The sequence below is a fragment of the Oncorhynchus mykiss genome, chromosome 6, assembly GCF_057628025.1.
Source record: "Oncorhynchus mykiss isolate SJ-2025 chromosome 6, ASM5762802v1, whole genome shotgun sequence".
NCBI classification, from domain to species: domain Eukaryota; kingdom Metazoa; phylum Chordata; class Actinopteri; order Salmoniformes; family Salmonidae; genus Oncorhynchus; species Oncorhynchus mykiss.
The window spans coordinates 78847315-78874747 of NC_143027.1; the positions used below are offsets into that span (position 1 = coordinate 78847315).

At 40.7% G+C, this 27433-nt stretch overlaps 2 protein-coding genes across 11 annotated transcripts; both read right to left on the bottom strand.

Moving 5' to 3' along the window:
- Nucleotides 1-8457: 8457 nt before the first annotated feature.
- LOC110506761 (WD repeat-containing protein 76) lies at nt 8458-19294 on the bottom strand. Of its 9 annotated transcripts, none has more exons than XM_036981015.2 (16): nt 16969-17153; nt 14065-14205; nt 13834-13902; nt 12810-12902; nt 12648-12703; nt 12244-12364; nt 11957-12058; nt 11706-11746; nt 11384-11540; nt 10775-10933; nt 10469-10584; nt 10279-10377; nt 9881-10033; nt 9634-9687; nt 9254-9362; nt 8458-9023 (listed from the first exon to the last, which is right to left on the bottom strand). In XM_036981015.2, the coding sequence occupies exons 1-16, from the start codon at nt 17026-17028 to the stop codon at nt 8880-8882; spliced, it is 1674 nt and encodes a 557-aa protein (XP_036836910.1). In that variant the 5' UTR covers nt 17029-17153; the 3' UTR covers nt 8458-8879. The 9 variants fall into 9 exon arrangements, with proteins under 9 accessions (XP_036836910.1, XP_036836913.1, XP_036836914.1 ...); XM_036981018.2 differs by lacking the exon at nt 16969-17153 and adding an exon at nt 15667-15755; XM_036981019.2 differs by lacking the exon at nt 16969-17153 and adding an exon at nt 15077-15222.
- Nucleotides 19295-21518: 2224 nt separating this feature from the next.
- LOC110506125 (pro-cathepsin H-like) lies at nt 21519-25228 on the bottom strand. 2 transcript variants are annotated; one of them, XM_090238945.1, is made up of 9 exons: nt 25119-25228; nt 24216-24247; nt 23887-23992; nt 23672-23742; nt 23442-23546; nt 22680-22766; nt 22420-22475; nt 22198-22279; nt 21519-22054 (listed from the first exon to the last, which is right to left on the bottom strand). In XM_090238945.1, exons 1-9 carry the CDS (start codon nt 25222-25224, stop codon nt 21974-21976), a joined length of 726 nt encoding a protein of 241 aa, XP_090095071.1. In that variant the 5' UTR covers nt 25225-25228; the 3' UTR covers nt 21519-21973. The 2 variants fall into 2 exon arrangements, with proteins under 2 accessions (XP_090095071.1, XP_090095072.1); XM_090238946.1 differs by lacking the exon at nt 23672-23742 and having other exon boundaries at nt 25119-25202.
- Nucleotides 25229-27433: the final 2205 nt, after the last annotated feature.

Here is a 27433-nt window from a genome sequence, read left to right on the forward strand (position 1 = left end):
TGTGTTATTTCATAGTTTGACGTCTTTACTATTATTCTACGTTGTAAAAAACCTGGAATGAGTAGGTATGTCCAACTTTTGGCTGGTTCTGTATATTGTGACAATTTTGTGACTTTGCTTTGTTGTTCGGGCAGGTATTTTTTTTCAGCTGTTTGAGAAATATTTTTTCCATGCAAATCCAAGTTCGGTAGCCGAAGTCTACGCCCTTCGTCAATGATTTGTCAACAGTACAACTCCTAGTAGGAGTAGGAAATATGGACGGGATTCTTCAATTAAGTGTTTGTTTTCATTGAACGAGAGACGACTCGTTTTCATGCATATATTTTCACTTGAGAAATACAGCACCAAAAAGCTTAGTTAGATGTAAATGTGCGCGAATAAGACCTCGGCAAAAACGTACATTTATGACAGATTTCATGATTTATCTTAGATTAATTTGGACTATTTTAAAGAACTGTTTCTGGCAGCGGAGAGACCTCTAGTGGTCAAAAGGCAGTTTTAGCCTGGGCAGAGACATTTTATTTATTTAACCTTTATTTAACCAGCAAGGGCTCATTGAGATTTGAAATATCTTTTTCAAGGGCATCCTGGCCATGATAGGCAGCACCAAGTATTTTCACAATTAAAGACAGACATGAAAAACTACAAATAATCTAGTAAAAACCATAGAATTCACAGGAGTATAACAAAATCATAAAACAGCTCATTAAAAACAGATATTGGAATCAGCCTCAAAATCCATCATCAGTGATTTATAAACACCAATCAGGACAAGTTCTTCCAGTTTAAAAGTATTTTGTAAGTATTTTGTAAGGCTTCCAAGCAGATGGAGCAGAGTACATTAAAGCCCTTTTACCAAATTCAGTTCAGACATTTGGAACAGTTAGCAGGATAAAGTCCTGCGAATGAAGAGAGTACCAACCACATTTCTAAACAATAAAAATGGCCAAATAAAATGTTAGTAAACCCAAAGTAGCTTTGGGTATAATAGTATACCAGTGAAGGGCCATTGAGCTCTTCCAGCATTTAAAAAATAGTCAAAGTAGTAAACTAGGTGGGGATTTTTATGGTTGTAGCCTCAATGGTGCAGCCCATGCTGGCACAGACACTATGATGGCACAGATATAAAGATGTCTCCTCTATCCATCTATTTTCCTGGCTAGGTTGTTGCTACGGTGGCTCAAGAGGGACAAACAGTAATATTGCCGCTTTTTTTCTTTAGGGAATGTGCGAGCACAGACGTTCGCTTCGGCCAGCCAAGTTCTGCTAGGAGCAAACCAAATCTATGTTTGCGGACGTCTTAAGGGTTAGAGCATTGGGCCAGTAACCTAAAGGTTGTTGGATCGAATCCCCGAGACGACAAGGTAAAAATCTGTCGTTCTGCCCCTGAGCAAGGCAGTTAACCCACTGTTCCCCGGGCGCCGAAGACTTGGATGTCGATTAAGGCAGCGCCCTGCACCTCTCTGATTCAGAGGGGTTGGGTTAAATGCTAAAGACACATTTCAGTTGAAGGCATTCAGTTGTACAACTGACTAGGTATCATCCCCCTTTCCTTAACCAGTGCTAGTATAACTTCAGTGTAGTTGTTGTGAATGTATTACAACACTGCCATCTAGAGGTGAAACACTGGCACTAGATCTTCACTTGGGGGTTTTGTATAGCTCTCATTAGACAACATTATAATAACATGACTTGTCTGCCTCAGCCTCCGTACTGAAAAATAATAAACTACATGAAAAGTGCAACTTCAGCTATAACTTTATTTACTTACAAAACAATAGAAAAAGTGTCTTGGCTACCCCGGCAAAACTCGGATGACGCTGGGACAAATATGCGCCACCCTATGGGACTCTCAATCATAGGCAAATGTGATACAGCCTGGATCAGGACCACAATGTTCTGATAAGTCACCAGAATGTCCTGACAAGGTTTTGGGTTAAGGTTAAAGTTATGATTTTGAATAAGAACACATTTTTACTCTCCAATAAGTCCTGGAAATTGACAAAAACAAAGCTGTGTGGCTGCGTGAGATACTGAGAGAGTACGCTCAAAGTTCCACAACTCCACCCAACTTGTCCCCAGCAGCCATCAGCAGACAACTGGGTGGAAGGCAACAGAGAGGATACGACTCTTCACCACCTTAGCTAATCCTCCAATCTCACTCAGCGCCATGCTCTTTGGAGTACTACGGTACCTGGAAACATCCAATGTAATGTCAGCCTGGCACAGGTTAGGGTTTTACACATCTATACATTCAAATCAGTACAGGACGTCCATTAAATACTAAAACAATAATGTAGTTTGTCACAGAACACTTAGAAAAAGGCCAAATGCCTAACCTCCCTAATGAAAAGCAAAAGTGCAAATATGGCAAGCAATAAACTCACTCTATCAGATCCAACTCCTCCTTTTCTTCTTCGATTGAATCCTGTGGAATAAAATAAATAACAGTAAATGATCAGTGAGAAGAGTGAACTGTAAACAGCTCTGAACATACAGTAGAAGATTTGCTCATGATGATGAATAAATGTGCTACCTACCATCATTTAAACTGAAATGATTATAAGCCAAGACCCTTTCAAGTGTGTGTAGTATCTTGGGTTGTGTTTGTAAAGTAATGTCTTGATGGTAGAGTCAGCAATGCACAAGTAAACAGCAGTATGGGCTGACTTCCACAACTTACAGACTGACTACACTGCATGTGTCGCGTGCGCGAGCATTGCAAAATACATTTAGAAATCTATGTTTTTCAATTATTGCACCCACACTGCTTGCGCGCGCCAACAAGTGTCTGTGTTGCCAAGAGCTAAAATAGAAGTCAGTTCTATTTCTGACGCAGATTGCACTGCAAGTCCTGCCTCTTCTCATTGGTTTGTAGAAGCAGATACCCACGTGCCATCGCTTCATGGGCAGCAGGGTAGCCTAGTGGTTAGAGCATTGGACTAGTAACCGAAAGGTTGCAAGTTCATATCCCCGAGCTGACAAGGTACAAATCTGTCGTTCTGCCCCTGAACAGGCTGTTCCTAGGCTGTCATTCCAAGGCCGTCATTGAAAATAAGAATTTGTTCTTAACTGACTTGCCTAGTGATTATACCCGTGTGTGTGACTGAAAGACGAATGAGGTCAGTGATGGTTTATGAAAGTTGCCAATTGCAATAGAAAGAGATGAAAAAACCTGGAAGGAGGAGAAATGATTTGTTTGACCGTTTTATGTGTGGATTAATTGGCAGACTAAAGGATCTTGTGTGTTTCAGGTAAAACTCAATGTTTATATCCCAGGACAAATTAGCTAGCAACTGCAAGCTAGCTAAAAATGACAAATTAGCTAGCAAGTGTAAGCTAGCTAGCTAAATTGCCATACATTTTTATTTTTATTTATGCCAATTTAGCTAGCTAGCTTAATTTGTCATTTTTAGCTAGCTTGCTGTTGCTAGCTAATTTGTCCTGGGATATAAACATTGAGTTGTTATTTTACCTGAAATGCACAAGGTCCTCTACTCCTGTAATGTTCGTCATTGGGAGAAAGAGAGGAGGACCAATGCGCAGCGTGGTAAGTGTTCATAGCATTTAATGACGTACTAGAACACTGAACAAAACAATAAATAACTAACGAACAGTCCCGTAAGGTGAAAGACAAAAACACTAAACAGGAAATAAGCACCCACAACTCAAAAGTGAAACCAGGCTACCTGAGTATGGTTCTCAATCAGGGACAACGATTGACAGCTGCCTCCAATTGATAACCATACCAGGCCAAACACAGAAATCCCAAATCATAGAAAAAAGAACATAGACAACCCACCCAACTCACGCCCTGACCATACTAAAACAAAGACATAACAAAAGAACTAAGGTCAGAACGTGACAACTCCAACAATTAATCCACACATAAAACGTGTTTTCTTCTCTTGGCTTTATATTGCGATTGGCTACTTTCATAAATTAGGTGCATTACCGCCGCTGACTTCGTTTGTCCTTCAGTCACCCACGTGGGTATAAACCAATGAGGAGATGGGAGAGGCAGGACTTGCAGCGCCATCTGCGTCATAAATAGAACTGACTTCTATTTAATCCCTTGGCAACGCAGATGCTCGTTGGCACGTGTGAGCAGTGTGGGTGCAATAATTGAATAATATAGATTTCTACATTTATTTTGCAACGCTCGCACACGCGACGTGAGCGGTGTAGTTAGCCTAGAGTGCAAAGCGCAATGCTAAACTTCTCTGGGTTGTTGTCCTGTAGCTATCACAACGCAGCAGTGAAGTTTACCGGAACACATGTAGATACTCTGTGAGGGAATCGTCTTGAATAACGCTCATCTGAAATATCTATGGTTCATCCTGCTGTACAACGCAACGTCATATTGCTGAGTCTCAGTGCAACACAACTGTGCATTCTGCATAATTCAGTCTTGTCGACTGCGACAATTCATGAAATTGTATAAAAGTCAATTATCTATCTATCTACAGTGCAAAGTACAAAGAGATAATTGATGAAAACTTGCTCCAGAGCGTTCAGGACCTCAGACTGGGTCGAAGGGTCATCGACCAAAGTATTCAGACCCCTTCACTTTTTCCACATTTTGTTATGTTACAGCCTTATTTTTTTATTTATTAAAATCCCCCCCCCCCCCCCCCTTATCCCTTATCTGCACATAATGACAAAGCAAAAACAGGTTTCTAGAAAATGTTGCCAATGTATTAAAAATAAAAAACAGAAATACCTTTTTCACATAAGTATTCAGACCCTTTGCTATGAAACTGGAAATTGAGCTCAGGTGCATCCTGTTTCCATTGATCATCCTTGTGATGTTTCTACAACTTGATTGGAGTCTACCTGTGGTAAATTCAATTGATTGGACATGATTTGGACAAGCACACACACACCTGTCTATATAAGGTCCCACAGTTGACAGTGCATGTCAGAGCAAAAACTAAGCAATAAGGTTGAAGCAATTGTCCGTAGAGTTCAGAGACAGGATTGTATCAAGGCACAGGTCTGGGGAAGGGTACCAACATTTCTCTGCAGCATTGAAGGTTCCCAAGAACACAGTGGCCTCTATCATGCTTAAATTGAAGAAGTTTGGAACCACCAAGGCTCTTCCTAAAGCTGTCCGCACAGCCAAACTGAGCAATCGGAGGAGAGGGGCATTGGTCAGGGAGGGGACCAAGAACTCAATGGTCACTCTGACACAGCTCCAGAGTTCCTCTGTGGAGAAGGGAGAAACTTCCAGAAGGACAATCAGCTATGCAGCACTCCACCAATCAGGCCTTTATGGTAGTGACCAGACGGAATCCACTCCTCAGTAAAAGGCACGACAGCCCATTTGGAGTTTGTCAAAAGGTACCTAAAGGACTCTCAGACCATGAGAAACAAGATTCTCTCGTCTGATGAAACCAAGATTTAACTATTTGGCCTGAATGCTATGCGTCACGACTAGAGGAAACCTGGCACCATCCCTACGGGGAAGCAGGGTGGTGGCAGCATCATGCTGTGGGGATGTTTTTCAGTGGCAGGGACTGGGAGACTAGTCAGAATCGAGGCAAAGATGAATGGAACAAAGTACAGAGAGATTCTTGTTGAAAACCTGCTCCAGAGCACTCAGGACCTCAAACTGGGGCGAAGTGGCCCAGAATGTCCTTGAGTGGCCCGACCAGGGCCCAGACTTAAACCCGATTGAACATCTCTGGAGAGACCTGAAAATAGCTGCGCAGCAACGCTCCCCATCATACCTGACAAGAGCTTGAGAAGATCTGCAGAGAAGAATGGGAGAAACCACCTAAATACAGGTATGCCAAGTTTGTAGCGTCATACCCAAGAAGACTCTAAGCAGTAATTGCTGCCAAAGGTGCTTCAAGGTACTGAGTAAAGGGTCTGAATACTTATGTAAATGTTATTTTATTTTTTCCAGAATCCGGTTTATGCTTTGTAATTATGGGGTATTGTGTGTAGATTGATGAGGGGAAAAAAACGATGTAATACATTTTAGAATATAACTGTAACCTAACTAAATTTGGAAAAGGTCAAGGGGTCTGAATACTTTCCTGGACGCACTGTGAATATATAAATATATATAAATAAATATATATATATATTCACACTACCGGTCAAAAGTTTTAGAACACATTACTCATTCAAAGGGTTTTTCTTTGTAGAATAATAGTGAAGACTTCAAAAATATGAAATAACACATATGGAATCATGTCGTTACCAAAAAAAGTGTTAAACAAATCGAAACATTTTTATATTTGAGATTCTTCAAATAACCACAATTTTGCCTTGATGACAGCTTTGTACACGCTTGGCATTCTATCAACCAGCTTCATGAGGTAGTCACCTGGAATGCATTTCAATTAACAGGTGTGCCTTCTTTAAAAGTTAATTTGTGGAATTTGAGCCAATCAGTTGTGTTGTGACAAGGTAGAACATAGTATACAGAACCCTATCCCTATTTGGTAAAAGACCATGTCCATATTATGGCAAGAACAGCTCAAATAAGCAAAGAGAAACGACAGTCCATCATTACTTTAATACATGAAGGTCAGTCAATACGGACATTTCAAGAACTTTGAACGCTTCTTCAAGTGGAGTCACAAAAAACATCAAGTGCTATGATGAAACTGGCTCTCATAAGGACCGCCACAGGAAAGGAAGACCCAATGTTACCTCTGCTGCAGAGGATAAATTCATTAGTTACCAGCCTCAGAAATTGCAGCCCAAATAAATGTTTCACAGAGTTCAAGTAACAGACACATCTCAACATCAACTGTTCAGAGGAGACTGTGAATCTGTTTTTCATAGTCGAATTGCTGCAAAGAAAACACTACTGAAGGTAACCAATAATAAGAAGAGACTTGCTTGGGCCATGAAACACAAGTAATGGATATTAAACCAGTGGAGATCTGTCCTTTGTTCTGCAGTCCAAATGGGAGATTTTTGGTTCCAACCGCCGTGTCTTTATGAGACGAGGTGTGGGTGAACACATGGCCGCTGCATGTGTGGTTCTCACCGTAAAGCATGGAGGAGGTGCGATGGTGTGGGGGTGCTTTGCTGGTGACTGTCTGAGATTTATTTAGAATTCAAGGCACACTTAATCAGCATGGCTACCACGGCATTCTGCAGCGATACGCCATCCCATCTGGTTTGTACTTAGCGGGGCTATCATTTGTTTTTCAACAGGACAATGACCCAATGCAACTCCAGACTGTGTAAGGGCTATTTTACCAAGGAAGGTAATGAAGTGCTGCATCAAATGACCTGGCCTTCACAATCACCCGACCTCAACCCAAATGAGATGGTTTGGGATGAGTTGGACCGCAGTGTGAAGGAAAAGCAGCCAACAAGTTCTCAGCATATGTGGGAACTCCAAGACTGTTGGAAAAGCATTCCAGGTGAAGTTGGTTGAGAGAAAGCCAAGAGTAAGCAAAGCTGTCATCAAGGCAAAGGGTGGCTACTTTGAAGAATCTCAAAAGATAAAATATACTTTGATTTGTTTAACTTTTTTGGGGTACTACATGATTCCATGTGTTATTTCATAGTTGTATTCACTATTACTCTACAATGTAGAAAATAGTAAAAAGAAACACCCTTGATTGAGTAGGTGTTCTAAATCTTTTGACCAGAAGTGTATATAACTAAAAATAAACTAACCTTCCCTGTGGCAATTTAAAAAAACATATCCCTCCCCCAAAGTAGTTTCACAACCCTCCACTATTTTGGACCACCCCACCCTAGTCAATTTCAAATCGTCCCTTATCAATGCATATTGTCTTTGCTTGAATTGCCCTGCCAATGCATTGTTCTTCTCAGACCATTTTAAATAAAATTATAGAGACGCTTCTCAGGAACACACACTTTATTTCAAGAGGACAGGCCTTACCATTGCTGAGATCTCAGTAAGTGATGGGAAAGGTTAAAAAGGCCACTCCTTAGGTGTTTGGTGCCGTTGTAGACTGTCTTTTAATTCTTAAATTCAACAAGTTTTGTCAAATATCTAAAGATGGTGCTCAATTGGCGTGACTGTTCTACATCAGCCCTGAAACTAAGATGATTCAAATCAAAGTACAAATGTAATTCAAATGCAAATTAGCCAGTACAGAATACATAATTACAGTAATTTAAGCCCCATAATTGAAGGTAGGGTGGTCATATTATTAACAAAGATTATTGCTTTATCAATTTGAAAACTATTTCTGAAATGACCCCCACAGCCTAACATACACAACACTTCTCACTAAGTCTGAACCGTAACACAGAAACTTACTAGTCTAATAACATAGCTTACTAAGGTAGGCCTACACACGAGTTGGGTTACATTGTAATGTTATTGTTGGTGTTGAGGAAAAACTGCAGAAAATAATTAGCCTAGGCACAGAAGAGTGAGTTGCCTGACATAGGACACATTTTCAACACACTGGTATTTAGCCATGATTTTAATGATTGTAGGGCTGTAGCCACTGAATTCTGGTAGTTTTTATTTGAAAGATTAAAACCATCAATCACAAAATTCACTGCGGGTACAATACAGCCAATGAAAGAGCTAAACTTACATGAAAATCACAACTTCAGCTAAATATAGAAACTAACAAAACATCAACTATTTGATAGAAAACAATGTGCAACAATAGCAAAGGCAGCTTGCAGAAAAAACATGAAAAAAACACCAAACAACTTATTTTGGTCTATTCTAAGCATGTGTTCTGGGCCCGTATCATTAAACATTTTAGAGTAGGAGTGCTGATCTACGATCAGTTGAGCCTTCCAGGTCAAAATGAATAAGAGGGAAGGTACCTGATCCTAGATCAGGACTCTTAGATGTTTTGTGAACAATGGCCCAGGTTTCTCCTCTCAGGCAGCGAACACATACAGGCATCCTGCTCTCAGTCGGTGAAGACGTACAGCCGCCCGGAGGCGTTACCCCCCAGTAGAGCGTTCCTGGTGGGGTGGAAGGCTGTGACTGAGAGCACAGTGGTTATCTCTGGGTCCTGGAAGGAGTGCTGGAGCTGCCCACTCTCATGGAACACCTGGATAGAAAAATGATATACTTTATTGTTCCAGAGGAGAAAATTGTCTTGACACAGTGCCCCTGTATACAAAATATATGAAACGTTACCCATACCATGCATAGCCACATAATCCATAACTTGTACACTGACCTTACACATTCTGTTAGGGGAATAGTAACATGACCTCAGATCTTACTTATTGTTGTTGAGGTTCAATGATAGACGTGGGAACAAAGAAGTGCTTATACCTGGACTCTGCGAGGCCGCTGCATGCTGCCCACAACGAAGCAGTCGTCCCTCTTGGGGTCCCACGTCGCCTGCAGCTTGGACAGCCAGCGCCCTGTGTACAAGTTCTGTCTGCAAAGAGGGACAAAGGAAATGGATTCATCAACATTATACAAAGACACTATTACAAATACTTCTGGATTTGCTGGCTGATGTCTATTGGTATAAAGCACACATACTAGAAATAACACTGGCATTGGAGAGTAAACCAATGCAAACAGAGGTTGCAGGATCTTTTCACAATGTTTTTTTATATCATCTTTATTTTGCCATGAGAGATAAAAACTCTCAAGAGAGACCTGGTCAGTTTCACTTTCTAAATGTGATAGTATAATGAATTTACTGGATGGAGGTCAGTAGCGGAGCTCTGGAGGTTAGTTCCGAGGTGTCATAAATCCTGAAAAACAAAGTATATTTAATTGCTAAACATTTCATGTTTCAAGTATTGGACAATAAGCTTAGTGCAACTTTTAAAACTTATCGTAGCACATAAGCAAATTATTTATTTGAACTTCAGTAATTTTTTTTACATTTTTTATCTCTTTACATATTTTAACGTACTAACATCTTACGGTGGCATGCAGACTCACCTGATGTTGTTGTCTAGGCAGGTGGTCACTACTCTGTTGCCAGTGCCAGGAGAGAAGTAGGCACTTGAGATGCTCTTTGAGTGACCATAGAGCTGGGAGACTGGCTCTGTTGACGACGCCTTCAAACATCGAGCATCGTAAATGCTCACAATACTAGAGAAAAATCAAAACATCAATATCAGTTTTAGCAACATAAAAGATAAATGAAATAGAAAGTGATTTCCTTAATAGGACTATACTTTAAGTAATCATTTTGCAAACTTGACAAAATACATAAATCAACTTATTAAACCATAGGATTGTCTCAAGGCTTGTATAGAGATTGCTTGCCATAATGACATGGGTCAACCTGATTGGCTGACATATTGCACATCATAGCACTGATTCCCATTTTGTACCTGTTCTCAGCCACCATGATGTACTGCTTCTGAACAGGGTGGACGTGAACACAGCGAACCGTCTTGGTATCCAGGCTATGGAGGGACTCATGAGAGGTTCTGAGTAAAACAAGACAGACCAACATTAATAAGGCATTAGCAAGAAGCTTTTGACTTATACAGTCAGAAAATCAAAACGACATTACTTTACCCTGGAGTCCGCCTGTCAACGATGGCAACGTCTCCGTACCAGTCCCCGGTGACCAGCGTCGAACAGTCATGTGACAGGAAGTCAAAGGTTCTCAAGCCATCCTTGATCCGATACACCTAGTTGGAGAAAGGACAGAGATAACGTAACAAAGACCAAACAGGCAATCTAAAGTCTGATATGTGTGTTCAATTCCCACTGGGGTCACATATGAAAATACATGCACTCACCGTTTTATGTTGCTTTGGAAAAGCTTGCTAAAAGTTTGCTAAATGCCATATATTATCATCACTGTATTATGCACGGTACCTCATCAAAAACGGCTTTCTCCACGTCTGTGCTCCGTAGCGTCCCGTCGTAGCTGAGGGTCAACAGGTCTGTAGGATGTGACCTGGAGAAGGCCATGCAGACCACCGGCTGGACGTGTGGCTCAAATAGCAGCACGCCCTCATCCCCCATATCAGAGTCCTGAGGAAACAAACAGCAGCACGCCGTTGTCGTATTCACAACAACTTGGAACTCGGAAACCTCCGACTTCAGCGCGTTCAAAACAACTGGGAACTCGGGGAGAAAAAGAAGAAACAACAACAACTGGGAACTCAGGGAGAAAAAGAAAAAACAACAACAACTGGAAACTCAGGGAGAAAAAGAAAAAACAACTAGCTCCGACTGATTCTTTCTTTGAACGGTCATCCAACTCGGGCCTCTTTCTAGAGCTCCGACCTGAAGATCACTGATGTCATGATTTGACCTTTTATTTTTCTGAATTTCCAGTTGTTTTGAACACAGCAAGAGTCCTGAGGAAACAACAAACGGCAGCACGACATCACCCATACCAGATTCCTGAAAGAACAACAAAACCCAAATAAGCCCAGTCACACTAACTCTACGGCATCCAGTTTCACTCTATGTACTCACGAGGTTCCAGAGCCCCACTCCACCCAACTTGTCCCCAGCAGCCATGAGCAGACGACTGCTACACGGGTGGAAGGCAACAGAGAAGATACGACTCTTCACCACCTTAGCTACTCCTCCAATCTCACTCAGCTCCATGCTCTTCAGAGTACTACGGTACCTGGAAACATATCCAATGTAATGTCAGCCTGGCACAGGTTAGGGTTTTACACATCTATACATTCAAATCAATACAGGAAGTCCATCAAATACTACAAATATATACATTTGTCACAGAACGTTAAGAAAAAAGGCCCAATTCCTTAACATTCTAAATGAAACTCACTCTCCCAGACCCAACTCCTCCTTTTCTTCTTGGATTAAATCCTGTGAAATAAAATGAAACTGTAAAAGAACAGCAAAGCTGCAAACAGTTATGCTGAACATAGGACTGAAGAGTTAGCCTGGTCCCAGATCTGTTTGTGCGGTCTTGCCAAATGTTATGGTCATTTTCATGCCAAATGAGTTGGCAAGATCGCACAAACAGATCTGGGACCGTGCTAGAGAAAAGTAGGTCATGGTGAACAAATGTGCAACCTCTGTCCACAGCTTGAGAAGTTCAGGTGGCAGTGAACTATCCTCCTCCATGTTGATTGGCTCCATACTAATGGGACCCTCTGGCTTCCTGGTACGTTCAATCTTTAGCAAATACACATCAACATAAACAAACCATTATCATGAGAAATAAACTAGCGTTTCAAGACTAAAATGGAACAAATGTGAGAAGTAGGCTTTTCTGTGTAGTGAAGTACAATTTCTTAACATAAGAGCATATCCTATTGGTCAGTTACTACGTCGCATTTTGCTATTGGTCAGTCACTTACTCGTTCGACTTCATAATAAATCCTGTGTGGTTCCAGGGGCAGGGGGAGTCGCTCTGCTTCCTTCTTCTGGATTCTCAAGGACTTGGTGCGAGGAGGAAGTATCTCTGTCCAGGCTACCTTACTGTAGTGAGCCAAGACATTAGTTATATTGTGTTAGAAACAGAAACGAGTCACACTGACATTCTCTATCCAAGCTGGCCATAATAAATACATTCTGTATGCCATACGTTACAGAAGCTCATATGGGCCGTATGTCCTAAAGGGTTTGAGTATGTATAACGGAAGCTCATTCACTTTGTACTGAGACCTAATTCGATTGACCAATGTAAGCACATACATGGTACACAGGAAACATTGAAGTAAATATTTTCAGTCATTGGTACAGATGTTGAATCTGTCATTACTTGTTCTGTCTCTTGAGACCTCGCTGTGTTTTTTCTGGTTTCAAATCCTGCTTGGCCTATTGAGGAAACAATAATATATGTTATTCATTTCACCACACAAGGAGTTTCAGTAAAATATGCATAAGTAGATACCATTTAAACTCTGTTCTTCAACAAACTAACCTCAAGCAGTTTTATGGAGGACAGGAACACTTGGTTTTGTCTGATATTTTCCAACCGTTCCAATTCATATATCGATAGACTTCCAGGTTGCATCTGAAATGTAAAAACAAAGAGTAAAGTGAGATCACCAACAGGATTGTATTCATTTGTGCAGTTTTCAAATGTCTCCTCTTGGATCCACAGACGTTTCACAGTATTGTTATAGCCCTGAACTAGCTCACCTGATCGCCTAAACAAGGGTCGTGTCCTCTGCTCAGATGTTGATGATGTATGCCACAACACTTGGATCGGTATTTTACATATCACCTAACAACATAATGTTGTTATAGCTATCTGGTGTCCGACGGCAGCCGATGACGTGGCACACAACCATTGGTTGATGCATGCAACGTCTGAGCAGGGGAACATGACCATTGGCTTGATCATTTGTTGACAAGTTGAACCGGGTGTGCCAGCCCAGGAATAGTTAAAATACGTGGAATACCTGGGGGTCGCAGAGGAGATGTTTAAAAACCTCTGCATTAGTCCAAATGTAACATATGAACCTGGGTCTACCACGGGAGAAACCAACGTCTTGACCATTAGACCAAGAGGAAATTCTCTATTGGCACTAGAACCGACTGATTTTGAAGTCGCAGGTGGGGCTACCTATCACGTGGCCATGAGCAACCATGACCGAGTCAAGTCCGCTACAGTCACCCCCTTTGATCTCCTGCCCCACGACAGATCGGGCCGTTAGACCAAGAGGAAATCCCCCATTGGCCTGAAGACTGAAATAGATTGAAGTCGCAGGCAGGGACTACCCATCACGTGACCTTGAGCAACCATGACCGACTCATGTCCTCTACACATACGCCATAGCAAACATTTAGCAACGGAAAAGAAAAACAAGCATTTTTTATTGGACTTGGAGGTAGTCTCTCCCTGTTTCAATACTATGCAATCAGTTCCCTTTCGTTTGGTGCCTAATGAAACATGACACCTAGGTTATTTGGCCTAAATACTGTGTGTAATGAACACTTACATCCTTGTCTTCCTTCTCGTCTTTGACTTTTTCAATTCTTTCTTCCACTTTCAAATGAAGTGTTTTTCTCTGAGACAAATTGCATTTAAATTGTGAAGTACTAGCATTGCCCAGTTATAGCGCATAACACACACAATTGAGACAAACGATCATGCATGCATACATCCACTGAACTTGCACTTTGGAATTGCATCATGGATCAGTGGTCATCATATGGGTGGAGACACTAACCTTTCTTTTCGTTCCTTGATTTTCTTTGAAGCTGGGATTTGGTACCAGTACTTCATCTGGGGTGAATTTCTTGGGTTTGCACCCATCTTTTGCTGAATGGAGTACAGGGACAACATTCTCGGTGTTCGCTGGCTTCATTTCCTGCAATTAATGTTGGGATGCATTTCAATTTGGTAATGACTTAAACAGGTTTATAATTTATCATAAACTTAGCACAGTGGTATCTTCAGCTAGATAGCTCCGACAATGCTGGAGGTCCGGGGAAGAATGCTAGTTAGGTGCCCAAGGAAACTTCAGGTGCACATGGGCGGGGAATTTACAATACTACAGTAATGTGACAGCATAAAAAGTCATCTCAGAACTCGGAAACATATCTCGCATGAGCGCTAGCAGAGACGAAGATGGGGCATCACTAGCTTCTATAACCACAAAGTTATAATATCTGTCCATTTCTACAATTTATCTTCTTAAAATTTGATTTTAAAACTAACCTTAACCATGGACTGCTAACCTCATACCTAACCTTAAAATGATGACCGAAAGCACATTTTTGTAGCCAATTTTGAATGTGGCTGTGGATCCTGACTGGAATCTAACTTTGTAGCTAAAGAAGCTAGTGGAAACCACGGATGGGCGAATAGACGTTCGTCAGTAGTTACTACAGCCACAAAGGTCAATTCACCATCATTTCAGGTCATTTAATGCTTAAAAACAAAACACATATGAATAAGATATTCGGCTACAGAATTGTTATTTCTTATCGATCTCTACAGTTTACATCCAAAAACAAATTATGTGAAATGACGTAAACAAATACGGAGTTACTGGCTAACTGCACTGGCTAGAATAGCTAACGAACTAGCTACGGTCGCTGCGCACATGACCTCGATGAACCACCAAAGGCAAACCCATTTCTGTTACAAATTGAGTAAAGGGCAGGTAGATGGTTTTTCGTGCCCAAAGTTGACCTTTAAAATCTTATTTTAAACATAACATTAGCAGCAATGCTAACCTTAAAAACAAAAAGCGATTATTATTTGCACGGTATTATTCTGACTGTGCTATCTAGTGGAAACACAAATAGTCAGCGATAGATCGTCTTTGGCGCTAGTCAGCTGCTTCTCGATGTCTGTTGAGGAGAGACACGTTAGATAAGACAAGCATGCTGGTCCTAGGTCTCGTTTTAGTGGTTATGGTACATTACAGTTATTGCAACCTACCATTTAATTGATCTCCACTCACCCAGGGCACCAGTCCATGCATAACTAACCCAATGTTTGTACAATTAAGTTATGATTGCTTTGCGTCTATGAATGGGGTAAGATATACTGTAGCGCCTTTTAACGATATATTCGAATGTAACCGCTGAAAACATACTGAAGGGTTTGCAATAGATAGCTGCTATATATTAGCTCTTGCAAACCCTTCTCTGTGTAGTGTTTTCAGCCGTTACATTCGCCCACTGTTGGCTACATCCAAACTACAATGCTGATATGTTTTAATGTTTAGAAACTTCAATAATCTTAGCTCAAAGCGGTTTTCGGAACATATGCTCCTTATCTTTCGTGAAGCGAGAAAGCTTCTTTCATGAAAAATACACACCTTACTGTAGCAGTTTGGAACAGATCCACAAGCTGTGTGCCTCTAGTTAAACTTGAACACGAGAGTTAATTAGAACCTGTGTCTTCCATAAATAAGTGATGTAACATGGACATATGGCTGTGTGGGAACACTAACCCTTTGAAGGTGTTATAATTTAAATTGTATTTTTTTTCTCTTTCTTGCCGATATGAAATATACGTTCCTTGTGTTTTCAGAAACGTACCGCAAGCGATGAGTTAATGTTTAGAGCAAGTGCTGAGGCTCTTAACAAAACACCCCCTGTCCGAAGATACTGTCATCAATAGGCGCTAAATCAGTTACCTCTGAATGGGGTAGCTAGCTATATCAGTAGCTAAGTAGGTTTAACATTGACCTAGGTATTTGACAAAAGCAATATGTAGCAACAAAAAAAGTGTAATGGAAACGGAAGATGGGAGACATTATCTAAACATTACATTTTTATCCATTGGACTGGGGTGGATTTTTAATCTGTCAAACTTTCTTTATTGCATTCTATCCATGCAGGTTTTTGCGGGCTACCTGCAGTTGTGTAAAGTACTTAAGTAAAAATACATTTAAAGTAGTTTGGAGTATCTGTACTTTACTATTTGTATTTTTGGCAACTTACCGAACTACATTCCTAAAGAAAAAGTGTACTTTTTACTCCATACATTTTCCCTGACACCCAAAAGTACTCGTTACATTTTAACAGGAAAATGCTCAAATTCACACTTATCAAATGAACATCCCTGGTCATCCACTCTGGTCTGGCAGACTCACTAAACACAAATGCTAAGTTTGTAAATTGTGTGAGTGTGCCCTTGGGTATCCGTCAAAGGTTGAAGTAGAAATGATTTATACATTTACTATTTATACTTAAGTACATCTTAGCAATTACATTTACTTTTGACACTTAAGTATATTTAAAACCAAATACTTTGACTTTCACTTGGGTCATTTTCTATTAAGGTATATTTGCTTTTACTCAAATATGACAATTGAGTACTTTTTCCACCACTGGCTACCTGGGACATGAAACAGATAGATGGGAAGGCATCTGCCTAAATGGGTAATGGAAACGCTTCAAAAACTACATTTTTATTCGACAGACGTGACGTCATTACGTTCAGCTGTTTAAGTCGACACCCTAGCAGGCAATTGTCGCATCTATTTTCTACACGAACTCTAAATGTTAACAAAAAATATCACTGGACAAGTTAATGGAAACAACTTGTGACTCACTAGCAATATTTCATGGGTAGTTGTATATGGATAGTTCTATGCGATGGTCCTTAATCTTACCTGCAATATGTAGTACAATTTCACAAACGCGTTCGGAAGATTTGGTTCTTCCGAAACCATCAGGCAAACCGAGTCGCAGATATTTAGCTTGCAAGCTAAGTTCGAAAAGCTGTTTGTTTTCTTGAATAACCTAGTTGATGTATCCTGCACCACAGGAAAAACCCTTTCCCGCCACGATGGTGTTTTGTAACAAACCCCTCCCCTTTGTTGTGCAAGATAATTCACAGCAGCTGATTGGTTACTATATTTTTTTATAACAGAGAAGACACATCGCTTGGGGCACATTTGTTTATAACAAATTAACCAGGGATCATTATAATTTTGCTTTTCATGTGCCAATGGCTTTGGGGGTATAGCTCTTAGGAATGAATATATATATATAACACATGGAATCATGTAATAACCAAAATAGTGTTAAACAAATCAAAATATATTTGAGATTCTTCAAAATAGCCACCCTTTGCACACTCTTGGCATTCTCTCAACCAGCTTCATGAGGTACCTGCAATGCATTTCAATTAACAGGTATGCCTTCTTAAGTTAATTTGTGGAATTTCTTTCCTTCTTAATGCATTTGAGCCAATCAGTTGTGTTGTGACAAGGTATGGGTGTTATACAGAAGATAGCCCTATTTGGTAAAAGACCAAGTCCATATTATGGCAAGAACAGCTCAAATAAGCTAAGAGAAACAACAGTCCATCATTACCTTAAAACATGAAGGTCAGTCAACCCTGAATGTGCAGTCTCAAAAACCATCAAGCACTATGATGAAACTGGCTCTCATGAGGACTGCCACAGGAAATGAAGACCCAGAGTTACTTCTGCTGCAGAGGATAAGTTCATTAGTTACCAGCCTCAGAAATCGGCAAGTAACTGCACCTCAGATTGCAGCCCAAATAAATAAATGCTTCACAGAGTTCAAGTAAACATCAACTGTTCAGATGAGACTGCGTGAATCATGCCTTCGTGGTCAAATTGCTACAAAGAAACCACTACTAAAGTACATCAATAAGAAGAGACTTGCTCGGGCCAAGAAACACGAGCAATGGACATTAGACTGGTGGAAATCTGTCCTTTGGTCTGACAAGTCCAAATTGAAGATTGTTGGATCCAACCACCGTGTCTCACACGCAGAGTAGGTGAATAGATGATCTCCCCATGTGTGGTTCCCATTGTGAAGCATGGAGGATGAGGTGTGATGGTGTAGGGGTGCTTTGCTGGTGACACTGTCTGTGACTTATTTTGAATTCAATGCACACTGAACCAGCATGGCTACCACAGCATTCTGCAGCAATACGCCATCCCATCTGGTTTGCGCTTAGTGGGAATTTGTTTTTCAATAGGACAATGACCCAAAACACACCTCCAGGCTGTGTAAGGGCTATTTGACCAAGAAGGAGAGTGATGGAGTTTTGCATCAGATCACCTGGCCTCCACAATCACCTGACCTCAACCCAATTGAGATGGTTTGGAATGAGTTGGACCGCAGAGTGAAGAAAAAGCACCCAACATGTGGTCAGCATTTGTGGGACCTTTTTCAAGACTGTTGGAAAAGCATTCCAGATGATTACGTCATGAAGCTGGTTGAGAGAATGCCAAGAGTGTGCAAAGCTGTTATCAAGGCAAAGGGTTGCTACTTTGAAGAATCTAAAATATATTTGGATTTATTTAACACTTTTTTTGGTTACTATATTATTCCATATGTGTTATTTCATAGTTTGTCTTCACCATTATTCTACAATGTAAAAAATAGTACAAATAAAGAAATGGGTAGGTGTGTGTATATACAGACTGGTACTATATATATATATATATATATATATATTACAAAACTACATGCAAAAAAAGTAACCCTCAGCAGCATCAGTCTAATATACACAAAATATGCCTAGTACAAACCTCTAAATACTAACCAAAATGTCAAATCAAGAGAAGCTAAAATATTGGTGATGCTTCCTAGTACTAATCACTAATCTCTAATCTCTTACACATTCAACTGAAGCAATATGTGGCTACATAAGCACACGATTCAAAGACTCTCACTACCCAGTCGTTGCCTACTAACTAACCATGACCAGCCACTTACCATATACGTTACAAACCTTCATAATATGATCCAGTTACAATTCATTTAAAATAAGTAACTTGTAAAATGTAAAACTCACATTGTAACAGTATAACTACAGTTCTTAAAAACATGTCCATGCAAATAACAGATGCTCACTCCTGTCCTTTGAATGAGAAAATGTATCCTGTTTTTCCTGAGTTCTCATACTGTAGCTGAAGACTCGGACTGCGGCGTTCTCTTCCTCTCTTCTGAGTTCCCGTTACATCACACCGGGGGGAGAGGATAAGAGGAGCAGGCTGCCAGTCCACACATGTTCCTCCCTCGTTCTATTAGGAAATATCTGAGGAGGAAATACAAAACAAAATATATTTTGTAAGCTATACCAAACAAATATAAACACAACATACAACATTTTCAAAAACTCATATGGAAATCAATCAACTTCAAATACATTCATTAGGCCCTAATCTATGGATTTCACATGACTGGGAGTACAGATATGCATCTGTAGGTCACAGATACCAAAAAAAAAAGTAGGGGTGTGGATCACAAATCTGGTATCTGGTGTGACCAACATTTGCATCATGCAGCGCGACACCTCATTCGCATAGAGTTGATCAGGATGTTGATTGTGGCCTGTGGAATGTTGTCCCACTCCTCTACAATGGCTGTGTGAAGTTGCTGGATATTGGTGGGAACTGGAACAAGCTGTCGTACACGTCGATCCAGAGCATCCCAAACAGCTCAATTGTTGACATGTCTGGTGAGTATGCAGGCCATGGAAGAACTGGGACATTTTCCAGGAATTGTGTACAGATCCCTGCGACATGGTCATGCATTATCATGCTGAAACATGAGTTGGTGGCGGCGGATGAATGGGCCTCAGGATCTCGTCACGGTATTTCTGTGCATTCAAATTACCATTGATAAAATTCAATAGTATTTGTTGTCCGTAGCTTAAGCCTGCCCATACCATAACCCTACTGTCACCATGGGGCACTCTGTTCACGTTGACATCAGCAAACCGCCCACACAACACCATACACGTAGTCTGCAGTTGTGTGGCAGTTGTCTGCCAAATTCTCTAAAATGATGATGGATGCGGTTTATGATAGCGAAATGAACATTCAATTCTCTGGCAACAGCTCTGGTGGACATTCCTGCAGTCAGCATGCCAATTGCATGTTCCCTCAAAACTATTACACTGAGCAAAAATACAAACGCATCTAGAGATTCTGGGTTCGAGTCCAGGCTCTGTCACAGCTGGCAGCGAACGGGAGACCCATGGGGCGGCGCACAGTTGGCCCAGCGTCGTCCGGGTTAGGGGAGGGTTTGGCCGGCAGGGATGTCCTTGTCCCATCGCGCACTAGCGACTCCTGTGGCGGGCCTTGGAGCAGTGCACGCTGACATGGTCGCCAGGTGTATGGTGTTTCCTCCGACACATTTGTGCAGCTGGCTTCCGGGTTAAGTGGGCATTGTGTCAAGAAGCAGTGCGGCTTGGTTGGGTTCTCGCGGCTCTCAACCTTCGCCTCTCCCGAGTCCGTACGGGAGTTGCAGTGATGAGACAAGACTGTAACTACCAATTGGATACCACGAAATTGGGGAGAAAAAGGGGTTAAAAAAATAATAATTAATAAATAAATAAATAAACTTATCATGTAAAGTGTTGATCCCGTGTTTCATAAGATGAAGTAAAAAATCCCAGAAATGTTCCATATGCACAAAAAGCTTATTTCTCTCAAATTCTGTGCACAAATTTGTTTATATCCCTGTTCGTGAGAATTTCTCATTTGCCAAGATAATCCATTCACCTGACAAGTGTGGCATATCAAGAAAATGATTAAACAGCATGATCATTATACAGGTGCACCTTGTGCTGGGGACAATAAAAGGCCACTTTTAAAATTGTGAATTTTTGTTCAGTGTAATAGTTTTGATGGAGCGTACAATTGGCATGCTAACTGCAGTAATGTCTATGTAATGTATATCTGTCTGTAACATTATGATTGGCTGGGTGCGCCTGGCTGCCAAATGGGTGACCTATGCCCTCCAAGGCTGCACCCTTGCCCAGTCATGTGAAATCCATAGATTAGGGCCTAATGAATATATTTCAATTGACTTATTTCTTACTATGAACTGTAACTCAGTAAAAACATAGACATTGTTGCATGTTGTGTTTATACTTTTGTTCAGTATAATTTCACCCTAAAAGGAGATAGTCAGACAGGTATCTTGCAGTATACCTGTCCTACAATGTCTGGGTGTTCAATAGCTGATCTGTGTTCATGAAGCATCTATATAGTTATCATTAGTAAAAAAAGGTAGTTCAACAGCACTGAATATTTTTTATGTATTTACCCATCCATTCCCCAGTTGGTGCCCCAGGAGTTTTTCACAATCCAATATGGAGTGCTATTCTTTTCACCATATCCCACTGCCAGTACAGCATGGTTCACATTGTCTGTAGTGTTCTTACACGTAGTGCTAATACAAACAAAGAATACTTTATAAAACACATGGAGGACATGTTAATTCATTGTAATAGAGGGTCAAATGTGCAGTTTGTATACCTTATGTGAACGGCAAGGAGCTTTACAGCTCATGAAAGTCTTCTACTGCAACATTGTATGGCTCGGCTCATAAGTACAGTCTTCTACTGCAACATTGTATGGCTCGGCTCATAAGTACAGTCTTCTACCTTCCACACATTATTTGATAACATTTGTAGGTTCACAATTCAATTCCCACAAAGCACTTTAATCCTGCTACCCAACATGTATTGTCAAGTGGGAGTGATAAGGAACAACGGAGTGTACTGGGCTTACTCTCACCTGCTGTACACACCATCTTTGTAGGGGGGAAGACAGAACAACATACCAATTGCTGACCAAGAAAACAATGTTTAGAACAGATGCAGAGGTTGTAAAACGTTTAGTTTTAGTCTCTCACACTTGTTATATTGACAACATCTTTCACGAAGGCAGCTGCCAACTCGGGCTTGAAATTGCAAGAGCCATCCTAAAAAAAGTAATTGGGATAAAGAAGTATATAGTGAGTAATCCAAACAAGTGAGTCATAAGGATTAAATACTAGTTTAACACTGTTACTTGGGTTATTAACATTTTCCTTTTTTATACTAAGAACAATTTATAAATACATACATGTCCCATGTAAGGATAGTCATCTTCGGTCATGAGTCCGTTGTTGTATTTAACATACTCAAACGCCTGGCTTGGGAGTCCCCTGAAACCAATACATTACAGTATCTGAATGATGTTTTTGTAGACAGATAGCTACATTATGTATCAGGAGGCATAGAAGTCACATGCAGGGCAGGAGTGATAAGCTCATGTGATTTTAAGATGGTACTGTAGGCTACCAACCCCATACATCCATGATTGTTGAAGTCTTGAGCACAGTCCACCAGTTGCTGCTCAGACTGGAAAATATAGAATGATAACTCACAGATAAGGCTATTACCAACAACCATTCAACAACCAATTCAACTACAGTAACCCATTCTTTCTATTGTACTGCTTCATATGAAACCATACAGAGGAACATAGTAGGTTGACTGCCAAAAACAGTGTGAAACATAGTGTGAAACTGTAGAAAATACAAGAGAAATAGGGCTAGTTCTCACCAGAAGTGGGAGTTTTCCAGTAGCTATAGCGGTAACAGACTCAAGACAGCCGGTAGTGGAGAAGGTCCAGCAGCTTCCACAATGACCCTTAGGACACAACAATAGCACATTCACTCAACATGATATCAACACAGCACAGTCATAAATGTACAGCGTCTTTTATCTTTTTCACTCGCCCGCAATCAGCCAATCCATAAGAAAATGACTTGGTCATGTTGTTGTGAATATACACTGAGTAGAAAACATTATGAACACCTGCTCTTTCCATGACAGACTGACCAGGTGAATCCAGGTCAAAACTTTGATCCCTTATTGATGTCACTTGTAAAATTCACTTCAATCAGTGTAGATAAAGGGCAGGAGAGATGTTAAACATGGATTTTTAAGCCTTGAGACATGGATTGTGTGTGTGTGTGCCATTCGGAAGGTGAATTGGCAAGACAAAAGATTTAAGTTCCTTTGAACGGGGTATGGTATTAGGTGCCAGGAGCAGTTTGTTTCACGCTCAACAGTTTCCCGTGTGTATCAAGAATGGTCCACCACCCAAAGGACATCCAGCAAGCTTGACACAACTGTGGAAAGCATTGGAGTCAACATGGGCCAGCATCCCTATGGAATGCTTTCGACACCTTGTAGAGTCCATGCCCAGATGAATTGAGGCTGTTCTGAGAGCAAAACAGGGGGGTTGCAACTCAATATTAGGAAGGTGTTCTTAATGTTTTGTACACTCAGTATATTTAGCCTATGAGGGAAACGTAGTACCTGATATTTGACAGGTGACACATAGTTTCCCTTCTCTCTCCAGTCCACAGAACCAGGATATGGCCCATGGCTGCTGATGTGACTCCCTTTGGTGGCAGAGCAGTTCTGATGAAGATAAATGGAAGAACAATTACTATTGATTAGGCTATCTTATATCAGGGAAGCTCGTAGACTTATAATTGGGGTTAACTACAGGATCACATTTTAGTAATTACATTTCACAGCTGTACCTGAGGTTCAGTCAGGAGGAAAGACTTCCTAAACTCTGCAAACCTCATGTCAGAAAACTGATTCAGTCCCACTGGGAAAAGGAAAGTTACAAGAGTTGTAAGATATACTTGTGCATATATAAAGCTATATTATGACTACATTTGGAGTTAAGTTGTGACTGGGAAAACAGGAAGAAATGGACAAATAGTTGAAAATAAATAAATGCATAGCCTACTTGAGAACGTGTGCTTCCCTGCATTATGATAGTGGATTCTCCTCTTATGCTCAGTGAAGATGTTCAGGCGATGGTGGTACTCCTCCAGAGCATAGACTTTATTATACTGTAATAACAAAAACAGGTATAGGCAGGCAGTCAACTAAAGATGACAACCTCATACTGACAAGCAAATACACTTGAGGAAGGTCTTGGCCTACTGCTTTAATTTCTTACAGGAAGGAACAAGATGACTGTGTGTACAGTAACTCTGGTATGTAGGCTACTGTATGTCATCTGCTTTCCTAAAAAATAACACGTGACAGATTTACATTGAAGCCTTTACATACCTGTAACATCCATTGTTTGAAGTGATATTCCTCTTTAAAAATAATAAATAAAAAAAGAATAAAACACAAACATGATCAGTTAGACCTATGATTTTTATGGTCACATTGTTACAAGTTTGAAACGGTCACTTTTTTTGTGCAATGGCAACATTGTAGGCTATAGCATGTGTCACTGTTGTTTCACTGCTGCATGTCTTATGCAATGTAATACGCTATAAATCAAATCAAAGTTTATTTGTCAAGTGTGCCGAATACAACAGACCTTACAGTGAAATGGTTACTTACAGGCTCTAACCAATAGTGCAAAAAGGTGTTCGGTGAACAATAGGAAAGTAAATAAATAAAACAACAGTTTAAAGACAGGCTATATACAGTAGCGAGGCTATAAAAGTAGCGAGGCTACATACAGACACCGGTTAGTCAGGCTGATTGAGGTAGTATGTACATGTAGATGTGGTTAAAGTGACTATGCATATATGATGAACAGAGAGTAACAGTAGCGTTATTTAAAAGAGGGGTTGGTAGGTGGCGGGACACAATGCAGATAGCCTGGTTAGCCAATGTGCGGGAGCACTGGTTGGTCGGCCCAATTGAGGTAGTATGTACATGAATGTATAGTTAAAGTGACGGGTTAAAGTGAGGCTATTCATTTCGGTAGACTAATTATGATCTTTGTTTTTTTCATTAGGCTTATTAAATACAGTCTGTTCAACTGCCCAGATCCAGATAAGAAACATAATTTGTGAAGTTATCGGTCCACACAAAACCCGCTTTCATCTACAGTGCCACTGCATGGCTTGTTGCACTTGACTTTTAGTTTGTTTCTTCCTCCACACGTCGATGTGTGCGTCCAAAGGGGATGCGGGATATGAACAACAAACAGATTAGGGGAGTTATGCTTACCTTCAGGTAAAAACAAGGGTGTTAAATTGGCTAATTGCAAAAAAGCAAGAATAAAAGCAACAGAACACAGCGCCATACTTCCGCGTGGGTTTCGCAACCAATGCATTACATGACTTGGTCAAAGTTTTTGTAAGCACCATAATATGCCTAATTTCCCACCCCACATCAAAAATAATTAACATCAAAGTCAATAAAGTGTGCACTTACTGAGAAGATAAAAATACAATTGCAAGTATCACAGAATTATTAAAGGCCCAGTGCATTCAAAATTCAGTTTTGCCTGTGTTTTGTATCATATTGTTAAACAGCTGATGAAACTAACACTGTACAAGTGTGTGAGATAAAAAACTATTTCCTGATAGTTGCTGGTTGAAAATACAATCTACACAGGACCTTCTAATCAGCAGGTTTTGCAAACGTGGAGTTTCAGGTTGTAAATGAGTTAATAGACCAATAACAACGAGAGTTCCAAACCTCTCTGCCAATAAAGGCTAGTTTTCAGTTCCCCCCCACCCCACTCATGCCACTCCCAGACAGTCCTAGCAAAATTCTTGCTTGAGAATCTTTTTTGGTTGCTAAAAAGCTATTTAAGTTATTTTTTTTAAAACATTTAATGGACAACTATTACAGTCTGGTAATTAATTGTTACCTAATAATTTAATATTTATATAAAAACGTCTGCATCGGGCCTTTAAAATTGTAGATTAGAACTTTACACATCTTTATACACTGCCACACATTCATATTTTTCAGGCAGTTAAAATAAAGACTATTGTCATACAACTGTAGTGATTTTTCAAAATTCACAGTCCACAGCCCAGAACATAATGAATCTCTAACTCTGTGTGTGTCCTTCTGTCAGTTCTTTCTTAGGGTCAGTGATGAATCATTTAAAATGGAAAATTATTGCTTGCAGAATACTTAAAAAAAAAAAAAAAAAAAATGTAATGTTCAGCTCATATGGTTTAAACTTTTCAAAGTTGGCCACAAGAGGACAGTGCACTCCTTATAAACCAGAGCCTGCTATGAGAGATCCGTCCTGTAGATGGCAGTATAATATCACTGCAAAACTGATATGATGGAACTGAAAGAGCAACGGCGTCTTCTGCAACAGAGCCACTCCCAATTACATATACATATTAACATTGCTCTTCTCTCTCCAACTCAGCTGTGGAGTGGGAGGTAATTGTGTTCATGCCGAACCCTAGATAGTCAGTTATTATCACCTCAAATATGGTGAGCTACAGGTAAACAGTGCCTTCGTAAAGTATTCAGACCCCTTGATTTTTTCCACATTTTGTTACATTACAGCCTTATTCTAAAATGGCTAAAAATACAAATAAATCATCAACCTGCACACAATACCGCATAATGACATCGCAAAAATAGTATTTTAGACATTTTTACTAATTTATACGAACCTAAAAACTTCATTATGACATTTACATAAGTATTCAGACCCTTTACTCAGCACTTTGTTGAAGCACCTTTTTGCAGCGATTACAGCCTCGAGTCTTCTTGGGTATGACTCTACAAGCTTGGCACACCTGTATTTGGGGAGTTTCTCCCATTCTTCTCTGCAGATCCTCTCCAGCTCTGTCAGGTTGGATGGGGAGTGTCAGTACAGTACAGCTATTTTCAGGTCTCTCCAGAGATGTACGATGGGGTTAAAGTCTGGGACATTCAGAGACCTGTCCTGAAGCCCCTCCTGTGTTGTCTTGGCTGTGTTCTTAGGGTCATTGACCTGTTGGAAGGTAAACCTTCGCCCCAGTCTGAGGTCCTGAGCACTCTGGAGCAGCTTTTCATCAAGGATCTCTCTGTACTTTGTTCCGTTCATCTTTCCCTCAATCCTGACTAGTCTCCCAGTCCCTGCCGCTGAAAAACATCCCCACAGCATGATGCTTTCACCACCATGCTTCACCGTAGGGATGGTGCCACGTTTCCGACAGATTTGACGCTTGGCATTCAGGCCAAAGAGTTCAATCTTGGTTTCAACAGACCAGAGAATCTTGTTTCTCATGGTCTGAGTCCTTTAGGTGCCTTTTGGCAAACTCCAAATGGGCTGTCATGTGCCTTTTACTGAGGAGTGGCTTCTGTCTGGCCACTCTACCATAAAGGCCTGATTGGTGGAGTGCTGCAGAGATGGTTGTCCTTCTGGAAGGTTCTCCCATCTCCACACAGGAACTCTGTCACAGGGACCATCAGGTTCTTGGTCACCTCCCTGACCAAGGCCTTCTCCTCCGATTGCTCAGTTTGACTGGGTGGCCAGCTCTAAGAAGAGTCTTTCCAAACTTCTCCCATTTAAGAATGATGGA

Bases quoted from the DNA above. Each gene is read 5' to 3' on its own strand.
- LOC110506761 (XM_036981015.2), bottom strand. From the start codon at position 17,028: ATGGTTTCGGAAGAACCAAATCTTCCGAACGCGTTTGTGAAATTGTAC. The intron at 11,541-11,705 runs GTGAGTTTCATT...ATATGTTTCCAG, and splicing joins GAGGAGTTGGGTCTGGGAGA to GTACCGTAGTACTCTGAAGA. The intron at 10,934-11,383 runs GTGAGTACATAG...TTGTTTCCTCAG, and splicing joins GAGTGGGGCTCTGGAACCTC to GACTCTGATATGGGGGATGA.
- LOC110506125 (XM_090238945.1), bottom strand. From the start codon at position 25,224: ATGCATTGGTTGCGAAACCCACGCGGAAGTATGGCGCTGTGTTCTGTT. The intron at 24,248-25,118 runs GTAAGCATAACT...TTATTTTTAAAG, and splicing joins ACCCTTGTTTTTACCTGAAG to AGGAATATCACTTCAAACAA. The intron at 23,547-23,671 runs GTACAGCTGTGA...TATCTTCATCAG, and splicing joins TCCTCCTGACTGAACCTCAG to AACTGCTCTGCCACCAAAGG.